The 12,112-nt window shown below is 41.4% G+C and overlaps 1 protein-coding gene across 3 annotated transcripts in view; it reads left to right on the top strand.

Annotated features, from left to right (window-relative positions):
- Positions 1-12,112, top strand: part of DOCK1 (dedicator of cytokinesis 1) — a 306,953-nt gene that overhangs the window by 249,493 nt on the left and 45,348 nt on the right. For all 3 annotated transcript variants that reach the window (XM_075757636.1, XM_075757638.1, XM_075757637.1), the window contains 2 exons: positions 1,815-1,934; positions 11,181-11,270. In XM_075757636.1, the coding sequence (XP_075613751.1) occupies positions 1,815-1,934; positions 11,181-11,270 (210 nt within the window). The remainder of the gene's footprint in view (positions 1-1,814; positions 1,935-11,180; positions 11,271-12,112) is intronic.

Below are 12,112 nucleotides of genomic sequence, written 5' to 3'. Positions count from 1 at the left end.
CAGAAAGAAATACTCAGTTTTCTTTTCTTAGAATGCAAATCGATAGAAGATGGCAAACGTAAGGGTAGTATTTGTCACAGGTTTTCATCGCTAAGCAGATGTTTGTTTATGAATGTAATTGCATTACAGTTTGGGAATATATTTATATTGTTATAAAAGTGTATCGATCTATCTCATACAATATCCTGTTACTACCAGTAGTTAGCAGCGGGTGAAGGAGTTCAGTATTGCTTGAGAAGCAGCAATATTGTGGTGCGTGTAACTTTAAACAATTGAGTTTTTCCGTCAAACCTCAAGGACAGGATTTTCGATGACACTCATCATTGGCGTATATTTCATCACGCTGATTTTAATGGGATCACATTTAGGTCAAGAGTGAGAGCTTTCGAGAATTTCACCTGTAAATTTGCGAGAAGACTGTCTTTGTGCAGAGAGAGCCACCGTCGTTTTCTCCAGATTACTGCAAGCTGATAAAGCGCACTTAAGAAAAGAGACTTTAGTTGTATTTTTTAACCCATTTAGTCAAAATTAAGATGTTCAAAACTAACAGAAGATAGCGGCTCTTAGTATGCTGAAAGAAGTGCCGTTGCATTGCAGACTCCATGCAGTTTGTGTTGCTCGGGAACACAGCTTTGCGGTACAAAGTTGTCAAAGTTGTCTGCTTTAGCCAAGCACAAACGTTTTGGCCAAATTAAGAAGTAATTGGGTGAAATTTAGTAAGATATAGGAGGTAAAACTGGATGATGTAACAGTAATTCTGTGAATAAATCTGTCAGTTGCTGATCTCTGCATTATCTTTTCTTCTTTTCCTAAAGTTACACCATTTTATTTCAGTGGGCAGTGCTCCTCTTTTAATAACTTTGATTTTCAGAGAAGAAAGCAAACAGTTCTTTAATTAATTTATTTTTTTGAACTTGGTTTCTTAAGTCCTATCCCTGTCTCTTTTTCAGTCTACGGAAAGTTTCATTTGATTCAGTGGAGGTTTGTGATTTGATTTGAGAGAGGTTTCTGAGTCTCCGAGGTACTAATTTCCTGCTAGGCTCATGAAAATCGGCAGCTAAGGAAGGGTGGGCTATAGTACTCGTGTCCTGCCTAGGGAAAAAGCTCCAGGTAGGTCGTAGGGAATGTTATTGGAGAGGAAGGGAGATGAAGAAGAGGTGATGTGGGTTCTGGAGTCCAGAGGGTTTGGGTGCATCTGACCCGTACTGGACACCAGCATATGCAGGTGCAGGGGAGAAAGCTGCAGGGGATTGCTTGGTCCTCTCAGGTCCGGGAGGAAACCCATTTCATATCTGTGCCTTGCTCCTCATCCATGTGCTGGAAGAGCAAGAGCTACTTATTGCAGACAGGCTGTATAAAGCGAGTTTTGCTTTTCCGTGCCTGCAAACGTTCTCTATGAATTTTAGCCATTTAATTTCTGTGCCTGCAGTCCTTTCCATTTGAATTGATGTATCTTGACTTTGGGGCTTCTCTCAACATAAACGTCCAAGTGTTCGTTATGCATCCAGCAGGTTGTACCCATCAGCGGGCCGAGGTCAGCCTCATCAAAGTCGCTGAGGAGAGGAAGCCCCCTCTAGAAGCTTCCTTCCGGCTGATACGTGTAATTAGCCTCCAATTACAGCCTTCAAATAAATGGTCCTTGTGCCCAAGGGAGCAAAGTACACAACTGCAAAAAAAAAAAATCTGTGTTAGTGCATTAGCTGCGGTACCACTTCTTTAACTAAAAAATGTGTATTTGATTTAGCCTAACTTTACTGACATGTTTCCTAACTTTTGATTTGCTTTCACTTTCCCCTCTTTCTTGTATGATTTAGTGGTCAGAAGAAGCATGTGCAGCACATCTTACCCAGCGGGATGGATACCAGGCTGCTACTCAAGGACAGTTGAAAGATCAACTCTATCAAGAAATTATCCATTACTTTGACAAGGGCAAGGTAAAAAGGGAAGAAGAAAGTCCAAATATGTTTCATTGCTTTTCTCTCTTAACTTGTAATTGAATAGTAAACATAGTTTGCATCCAGTGATGTTCAGGGAGCTTTGAACTTGTTTTGAGTTATTGGGAGTGCTTTATGTTAACAGTCCACCAGCTAGCACTTAAAGAAAATAATGCTAAAAAAAAGTGAAAAAAAACCCAACCCAATGGTACATTTGTAACTGCTGTGTTAAGGGTGAATATATGTGCATATGATGCCACGGAGAAAATAAAAAAGTGATGCATGTGATTTGGGGCACTTACTTTTTCTGGCAATTGCAATAACTAACGCAATCCTTCAGCTACCCTTGGTTTTTCTCATGTACAGAAAAAGATTCCCTCAGAGAATGGATGTCTCTGGTTCACATCGTAAGAAAGCAGAGATGTTCTCAGATGAGAATATTTCATTACAATTGATTCTTTTATTGCAAGATGAATTTGCATTTGGCATTGCATGGTGGGAAGGGGAGCGCTGGTGTTACCTGTCCGCAGAGATGAAGGGGTTAGATGTAGGGATGTATCAGTGTTTGGATGTTTCGTGCACAAAATGCTTGAATATAGCAGCAGAGCTCTCTTTGTCAGAATGTTTCAGAAGCATAAACTCGGGTTTTTAAAAGCAATCTTTGTTGCATAAATGTAGTGCAAACAGCAATGTCATTTTCTTGTAGAACGAGAATATTGTCCAACCAGTTCATGTTTTCCAAGTAAGTTAGTAGCAGAATCAGATTAGTATTTTGATAGAAACTTTGCTTACAAGGTCAAATTTTATACCTTATCTTAATGCAATATTTAGAAGTTATTAATAAATGATGCTAAAAAAAAATTGCAATTCCAGTCCGTGGTGGAGCTGGGCTACCCCAACAGAGAGCGTGGGGCTGGGGCTTGTGTAGGTGCCTCGGTGCTTATGCAGTGAGTAGCAGCGGTTTCCACAGCACCCTTCTGCTGCCCAAGCAGCTTTTACCAACCCTTTACCAGCGGGTAGGGAGAACCTCGTTAGAATGAGGGTCATAGCTGATTTAAAAGTATGTTTTAATATTCCATTCCTCTTTGGAATGGAAAAGCCAGAAGTCGCATGTTTTTATTTTGTTGGTTTACGTCTTTATGGTTTCAGTGTTAGTCTTTTATGGTGCTGGTATACAGGCGATGGGAATTGTTCTTCTGAGCACCAAGCCAGTGCATTTTAGCTGTAAATTAAAAGCTGCAGCATCCTTTACATCTACCTTGAAAACAGCCTGTCTTAAAGTTGTACCCACCCGTTTCTGCTGAGAGCGCTAATGAGCTGTTTATATAAACAGCAGGCAAAATACCTGCTGCTTACTTTTCAGCCTGCACCACATTACACAGCATGCCATCCACGCTTGAGAGACCGTTGTTAGACTGAATAACCATTCTTTTTTTTTTTTTTTTTTTCAGATTTTAACAACTAGAAATGAGAGAAGGCTCTGCCTGCTTTCAAAAGAAATAGCACTGAAAATGTTGTGTTTTCCCATTCCCTTACAGTTAGATTAACCAACTGCATGTTCATTCTAAACATTTTTGGTGAGCAATGGTATCGAAGGGATCACTGTGATTACTTATTTCTATTCCTTTGCATAACTCAAGTGATAGGACTCCTGCGTGATTTTTGTGTGTGTGCGAGGAGAAGAGTCCTTTTCAAAGCAGTCTTTCCTAGTTACAGATATTTCTTCTCTCATTTTCTGGTCACTCAAGTTGGTGATACATTTTTGTATTGTTCAGTGACAAGGAAAAAAATCAATATACACTGAGAATATGAGCATCTTATGTGAATTTTCAAATGTCAGGAAGCTCAAAGTTGAGGTTTCCACAGTAGATTCAGGTAATCCTCTCATTTGGGATGTTCTGACATTGGGTTTAAATCGACTTCTTACATTTACCTATGCAGTTTGCAAATGTAGTCCAGCAGCTACTGTAACTGTGCCATTCCATGAGCAGTAACACATCGGAAATAGCGTTTGCTGTGCATTTTTAGAAGACTGTACCAATTTGTCCTTTTTTTTATTTTTTTTTTTTTACCGCAATTGCTTGGCTGTGTCTCTGCCTGGCAACGCAACTCTGGATTGATCCCACTACTTTGCTTTCTCTTCCCATAAAGCTAACAAGATGTCAAAAGAAGGTCACTTTACCCTGGACAGCTGTAGAGCTATTTCCAGGCTTCTACAGAAACTCAGGAGTTTTGTTTTAAAGTGTTGGTGAGCCTGTGCCTCTTCCTCTCCAGCCTGCCTGATGGGACGCGTTGGACTTGAGAGGGAAGGTAGATGTGGTTAGAAACATTATGTAGAAGAAATGGAGGAGAGGGATTTCCTAAAAGGTGGCATTTTGGTTTAAAACATCGGCTTTTTTATTTTTTAAAGGATGGTGTAGTTCAGCCTCTCGAAAATCATGATCCCTTTCTCTGAGCAGAATAATTTCCCAGGGGGAATGCACGGTGTGCTTTTCAAGTGAAGACCAACCCTACAGCTTATTCCCTAAATCTTAGCGTTCATGATGAGATGAATCTAGAGGAAGGTGTAGTCCTCCATGCACCGACTGGAATGGAGTGGACCTCTCACCTCTAGACCAGAAGAAATTTCTAATTTAATCCTACGGAGTGTGGGCTTGCACTGAAAGCAGGAGTGTGGGCGTCTCATTTGGGCTGAGAACAAAATCCTACTATTCATACCTTCGCCGTGAATATCCCTGTTACTTGTAGTTGAAGACCCATTTAATAGTCCTCATTTTGATTTCTATTTTTCAATATATTATTCTTCAGAAGCTTACTTTTTTACTTATATATGACTTTTGGTCCTTAAACCAATGTTCTGTAAAGCTGAAGTACACCTTTCTCGTTTAGTAAATTAGCATTTTCAGATACCACTTCCGCATTTTGCTGTTCTTCTACTTTATAGATTTGATTCCTTATTAGTAATACTTTTCACTACTCTTCTAAGCTCCTTGTTTCCAAAAAGAAATGTTGTTACTTCCAGGTTTCCCTAGTACACACATAGTTTTCTCTCCCAGATTATTATTCTTCACTGCGTTGCACTTTCCAGTCTCATCTCCATCTCTCTTGGCTTTTACCCTTAAAAGCCTTATCCTCACGCTTATCACGGCAGTCCAACCTGTCCTTTGAACTGCTTGAAGTGTTTGCTCTTTCTGTGTTCTGCTGAAGCTTTGTAATTTTCAACAAAGCCCTTAATCCAGAGACTTTACTGAAAATTGGTAGGTTAGAGTATCTCAGGACGAGAAGGAAAAATAGTGGCGGTATTAAGTGACAAGGGAAGGGGGTTGAATTTTGCCCGTGTCGACGTTAGTCAATGCTAATGAACTACTGAAGCCAAGAAATACTCGGTGGCCTTGATAAAGATAAGATATCATTTTTAAACAGGCTCGTGTGGCCTCTGGAACTGTAAAGGAAGCAGCAGCGTTCCTACTCCTGCGTGGGAAAATGCACAAACAGCAGGGTGTTTCAAGTGTGCCAGTGGCTGCTGCAGTCTATAAATCGGTACATGGTTTCCACTGCTCCTTCATCAATTGAAAGCATTGGTTCTGGGGAGAAAACAAAAATCAATGCACACTGATCATTTATTTCCCTCCTTTGCCACCCCCCAAAAAACCCACCTTTTACTGTTTTACTGGAGCCACAAAACACAAAATATTTGAAACTACCCAGTCAATGCCAGGCTTTGGCTTAAAATGTCCTTGTTCTGGCTCGTGGGATGGCATCAAATGGCTTTTTCTTCCATCTAACAGGATAGTGCTGAAATTCACCTGTTTGCCAAAAATCAGCGCGAGGCTCATGTCCAGCTCGTATCGCACGCCAGACCGTAAGCCCGTCCTGAGAGCTGTGAAGGACAGAGGCAGTTTTCAGAGAGGAAAGATGCAGTGTTTGACCATGTTCCAAATGAATAAGCGAGTTGTTTTAAAGGGTTTCCAATGGCTATATCTGACACATCTTGAATGCAATACCAGCAGTAGAGAAATACTGTGGTTTAACATTTGGTTTAAAATAAATACTAAGTTTATGTGATGGTTAATTAACGCTATCTGAAATTTAAACAGCTTGGAATGTCCCTCATACATCAGAATATTGCATGATAATATTCTTATCCTAGACTGTTTCATTTTTACTGACCATTAACTCAGCAGGAACTAAGAACTATCCTATGATCCTTCTTTGCTGCTGTTAAAGAACCTCAAAACCTAAATTGGATGATGCGGTTCTTTCTGGGCAAAAGCAATCCAGCTTCAAAAATAAAGTGCTAAGTTTCCTTAAAAATATCTCCTTCTGCATCCTCAAAGTCTTTCCCATAACAATTTACAGCTCATGTCTACACAACTAAATTTAGGCTATACATATTTTTCTTACGGCTTGAGTATAAAAGAAGCATTTTCCTTCCACTGTCGCCAACCTCTCTCTCTGGTACACTCTCCAGATAAATTGTTTCTCGCATTAATGAGTTGTACATCGTACAAATCCTGTGTAGTAGCTCCCCATACGGCTCATTCCTCCAGAAGACCTGCCGTGTCCTGGGCAAACCTGGGAAACCTTCCAAGGCAGGAAATCTGCAAGGCAGCAGATTGGGAGTTATTGACCTTCAAGAATATAGATTTCATTTATCAGGATCCTTTGCCACAGCCATGCTGTCCTCACCTGAATAAATTTGCTCTGTAGTAAACAGAGATGTTTTTCGGGGGGCTGTGCGGGGGATTTTAAACACACGGTTCCTGCTTTTGTTACGACGTTGGAAAAATTACCGGCTGTGGTTTTGTTGTCGGGGACGCTGCAGGTGGTGTGGTCCAGCTGCACGAGGGAGAAGCCGGGTGGTTAATGGACTCGTGGTCCTCTGGAGTTCAGGGCACTTGCCGTGGTACAAATTGAGTTTTATAATACAACTTCTTATCGTTCCTTTGGAGGATTGAACCGGACAATTGGATTTCAAAATAGAGATGTTGGAGCGGAGTGGGGTTTTTAAGAGGTAGTAGCAACAAAAAGTAGGCAGATCCCTTGGCTGGAGAGAGGCCAGGTTAGGCGCTGGCAAAACCTGAAAGAATCTTTTCTCTTAGTGGGGCGCTTTGTCGTGCATTTGCAGTATGATAGTTTTATCTCTTACCTATACCTGAAAGTGTTCTGCTAAAAATAATGTGACAAAATATGAGCAGTATAACTTCTAAACTAACTTCTCAAGAATTTTTAAAGTAATTCCAGTAATGTAAACCAGAAACAAATGTTGTTCATACTATCTGGGGTTTTTCCTGTCCATCTCCACTTACAGGTAGGAGAATGGTTACTAGGAAGAACGCTAGGATTGTGTGATTACTGCATGTATATTGTAGATGATCTAAATCTATATCATCTTTAATTTGAGGATTCATTTTTTTAGGCTCTGAAACATTTACAACATACATTATTAATTTTAATATTCAGTAACATCTCAAGGGTTTGTTCGGGCTGGGGGAGGCACAACGGAAACGCAGCCTCCACTCCAGCATGTTTACAGTCTCAACTGACAGGGGTGGGAAGGGGAAAAAAAAAAAATCAAAACCAAGATTTAATTCTGCTAAAGTTGTCATTTAACCAGTGGCAGTGCTGTGCTACCTGTAGGCATCGATTTGTGCGCAGTGCCTTCGACAGTGCTGGGCTGCTTTTGGAATCACAGAATCCCAGACTGGTTTCAGTTGAAGGGACCTCACAGCCCATCCAGTTCCAACCCCCTGCCATGGGCAGGGACACCCTCCACTAGCCCAGGTTGCCCAAAGCCCCATCCAACCTGGCCTTGAACACTGCCAGGGAGCCAGGGGCAGCCACAGCTTCTCTGGGCACCCTGTGCCAGGGCCTCAGCACCCTCACAGGGAAGGATTTCTGCCTCAGATCCCATCTCCATCTCCCCTCCTGCAGCTTCAGGCCATTCCCCTTGGCCTGTCCCTCCCTGCCCTTGTCACCAGCCCCTCTCCAGCTTTCCTGGAGCCCCTTTAGGGACTGGAAGGGGCTCTAAGGCCTCCCCAGAGCCTTCTCTTCTCCAGGCTGAACAACCCCAACTCTCTCAGCCTGTCTCCAGAGCAGAGGTGCTCCAACCCTTGAATCATCTTTGTGGCCTCCTCTGGACTCGCTCCAACAGCTCCATGTCTTGAAGTTTAGATGGGCTCCAGGGTGTTGCAGCAGTACAGATGACAGTCTGGGATGGGCTTGCAGTGGTGTGACCAACACGGCGTTTCAGCCCCCTTGGCTCCTCTCCTCCCCTCCTCTCTCCTGCCGCTAATCCAGAGTCCCCTGCCTCGTGATGATCAGGTACAATTAGTTTGCATTCAGTGGTACAGCCTTAGTACCCAGCCGGTGCTTTGAGTTGCCAGACGTGCTTTGGGAACGCATCGCAACGTCTGTGCTTATTCGGGATTCAGTGGGAGAACTGAATGAGTTTGTTTACAGTGTCAATGCAAATCTAAAATTATTTAGGCTTCCATTTATTTCCAGTCTTGTTGAGCTCCCAAGTTGTTTGCCTAAGATCATCTATAAATATTTTCACAACGGAAAAGAAAGTAAAAGTGCTTTGGTTTTGGAGAGGGACTGGTTAAATCTGGAACACACAAGCAGAGAACCAGGGCAAGGAAAGTTACGGTAATGCCATTTTCTTTGAAATGAAAATGTGCAGAAGTTATGGATGACTGAAGTTAAAAAGAAAACGGCAGTCAAAGCAAAGAAAGGTTAAGTGATTTTGAAATGTTTCACTTGCTGACTTGCCAAACAACGGAATATTAGTTTAGTTTCTATAAATTTGTAGTATATTGCTCTTCTGAGTCAAAATTAACTCAGCTTAGTATATGAGAATATACTCCATTTTCTGCAAATATGCCTTTGCTATTAAATACATGTTATTTTTTGTTTAGAAATAAAAATATGCTCTGTATCATCATTCTAGATTAGATACATAATAGGGGTAAAAACATTCAGATCCTTCCATTTGCAAAAATTGCGTTGCAGACTGTAGAAACTGCCTCGTGATTTCCTGCAGACGTGATCCCTCATTACAGTGATTGTAATTAGTCGTTCTGATGTGTTTTTCATCTTCAAGGCACTTTACAAACATGAGGTAACTCATGCTTATTCCAGTCCTCTTCCCTAGATAAATAACATTATGAAGCCTGTTGTAGAATTGAGAAAAATCAAGAGAAGGGGTCGAACATCACGTGGAGCTGTAAGGGGAAGTTAATGTAGGTACCAGGATCTACCCCTTGTCAGCATCCATCACCTTTCTGTCTTAAATTAGGTCACCGCTCAGTCTCTGTTTGCCCAAGCATCTGCTCATTTGTTTTCTTTAGGACTCAAAAGCTCCTTTTCCCTCACTCACCCATACCAGTGTAGTTTCTAGCCCATATTTTCTCCTTACTTCCCTCCTTTCCTTCGAGAGCATGAATTTCTGTCCTTTCTGTGATCTCCCGTAACTATTTTTCCTTTTGCAGCTCCTCATCTCCCCACCATGAGTAGCTCCCGGCCTTCAGGCTGCTGCTTTCCATCCCTTCCCTCTCAGTCTGCCAGAACAATCTTCCAGTCCATCCTTCGGTTTGTGCCCTCCACTTGAAATTGAAAATTTGCTCCAGGGAGGAGCAAACCGGTGAGAGCCCAGCCGCGTCTTACTGTTGTGGCATTGGCATGTTACACATGGGGGAAGACTTACTGAACTTGGAGCCTGGCTGGGCTCCAAATTGCCACTTTCTTTGGGAAAAAACCAGATACTGAACGTCCCAGTCTATTATTTGTGCCGCTAAAACACAGGAAGCTGTGCCCTGCCTGACTCCTCAGCCAGTGCTGGCAGCAGTCTCGGTCATCCTGACAGTCGTATGAAACTTGTTATGTTTTACTCTTATTTTTAAATCAGCATCTAGAACTAAGTATTTTCCTAAAAGGCTTATTTTTTTTCCAAGTTTTCCTGATATACTAAGAAATAATGTGATTTCAATGTGCAGATCAAACACAAGATTCACCTAACGTTGATCTTGGGCTTTTAGTGGTGGGATTTTATTTGTATGTTTTGGGAGGCTTTTGGTTTTTGGGGAGTCTGGGGAGGTGAAATATTTCTTATTTATGCAGTGTGCTAAACCAGATGGGACTGGGGGCTCTGGGTGCGGGATGGATGCAGGAAACAGTTGCGTGCGTGAAGGTTTCCCCAAGAGCACCGTTCCTCTCCTCTCCCTCCTCTGCCCAGCATCCAGCTCCCACCATCTTTGCAAGTTGTGGTGCTTCATCTCAAACTCTTTGTTCCCAAAGGCGGATGTCTTCTGGGAGCGATGGGGAAATGTGCGTTCAGCCTTTTTCCTCAACCCTTCTTCATCCAACTACTCTTTGCAGCTGCAGCCATCTCGGTATTTCACCGGGGCAAGGAACATGTGGCCTGATGCTGAGAGGAGAATTAGGTGGTATGGTCAGGGGATTTAAATTTAAAATGAAGGGTAATATGAACCAAATGGATTTATAACTCATTCCAAATCTTATATTTTTAATAAAGTGAGGTCAGCAGTGTCAGCCAAATCTCAGCAGCAGAGGCAGATCATCAAGTTTGATCTTAGATATCCTGGTGTGCTAATTTAAGCATATTTTTGGGTTTGAGTGGTTCTTTATGTTTAAAGGAGGAAAAATTAAAAATATGCATTTAAAAACATTCTTGCTGCTCCTCATTAAGATTGTTGGCTTTTGAAGAGCTGAAGGATATTGTTAAATTTCTTTGGGTCAGTAGAAGCGGCTGCTGAATTTCATGGTTGAAGAACAAGAGAGGAAGAAGAACCAATGGAAATATAATGCATATTTGTTCAAAACAATATCTGCAAATTGCCTGTCCCGTCTAACATAGATTATAGATATTAGAGGGAGAGGTGATTATGAACTATAATCTATCAACAACATTTAGCCAAAGTCCTAGGTTCTGGGTTTCTTTGTGGGCAGGCTGTGTTTACAGATTATTGGATATCCAGTTGGGCTAGCAGGAGGCACCTCATTTCTGAAGCGATTTGATCATTTTACTTGAGTTGCATCGAATAGAGACGTGTGGGTAATGCTGCCACAGCCATTCGGCACAGTCCATGCACAGTGTTTTCAGGCATGTGACACAAAGCATTTTGTTGTGTTTTATTAAGATTTATTTTATTCCAATGTTGTTGTTTAACCAAGGTATGTAATTCAGGATTTTTGTTGTTGTTTTGTGATTTTTTTTTTCAACAGATGTGGGAAGAGGCCATTGCCTTGGGTAAAGAACTTGCAGAACAGTATGAAAATGAAATGTTTGATTATGAACAACTCAGTGAACTGCTGGTAGGTTTTTTTGATGACATAGCCACTGCAACAATTTTTTCAGAATTTAATTTTTGAGTTTTAATTATATTGAAAAAAATGTCTTATGACAGTGAAATGCAGAAATTGATGCCTGCTGTGGCTTTGTTGGACAAATGTTGATTAACTGGCTACCACTGGACTGCCTGAAAAAGGTTGAATTTTACTTTTTTTTAGCTGAAAGAAAAATATTTCGGTAATGTTAAGCTGATTTATTTGGGGTATAAAAGGAAATTTGGAATTTAAATATAAATGGGAACATGGAAAAAAATCCCCATTCTCTCTCAAGTGTCTTTCCATATTCACGTTTCTTTTTTTAGGTATGAATAATCCCAAGCATTCATGTCTAGAGTCAGTTATTTTTGCCCTGACGTTACCCATTCATTATGCCTGCACCATTTTTTTTTTCTCCTGCTCTTCTCCAAAGAGATAAATGGCAGTTGTCACCGTCCCTCCTAACTTCTCAGCCGTTTTCACAGGAGTTGGGACATGATTCCAGTTTGCTTCTGAAAATTCTTGACTTTTGAGTTTTTGATACGTTTTACCTTTGCACTCACCAGAGTACATCATCCTTAATTTCATGGAAATTTCTTTATCCCTGTATATCTGAGCCGGGCATTAACACGGTGTCATTGCACCCTCTTTCTCCGCTGACACTGATGCTCAGTTTGCGGATGGCTAGGAGCCATCTCCCCAGAAGCATCTCCATCCCCATCTCCCCAGAATCTCCTTTCTTGGGGATGAAAGAATAAAGGTAAATACCAATCCTCTGGATTTTATGGTTTCTTCACTCCTCTACATGTTCTTTATTCTGTCCACAGTTC

This window comes from Balearica regulorum, chromosome 7 (genome assembly GCF_011004875.1).
Source record: "Balearica regulorum gibbericeps isolate bBalReg1 chromosome 7, bBalReg1.pri, whole genome shotgun sequence".
Taxonomy (NCBI): Eukaryota; Metazoa; Chordata; class Aves; order Gruiformes; family Gruidae; genus Balearica; species Balearica regulorum.
Note: the sequence above shows the minus strand (reverse complement) of the source record. Positions and strands in the feature narration are given on the sequence as shown.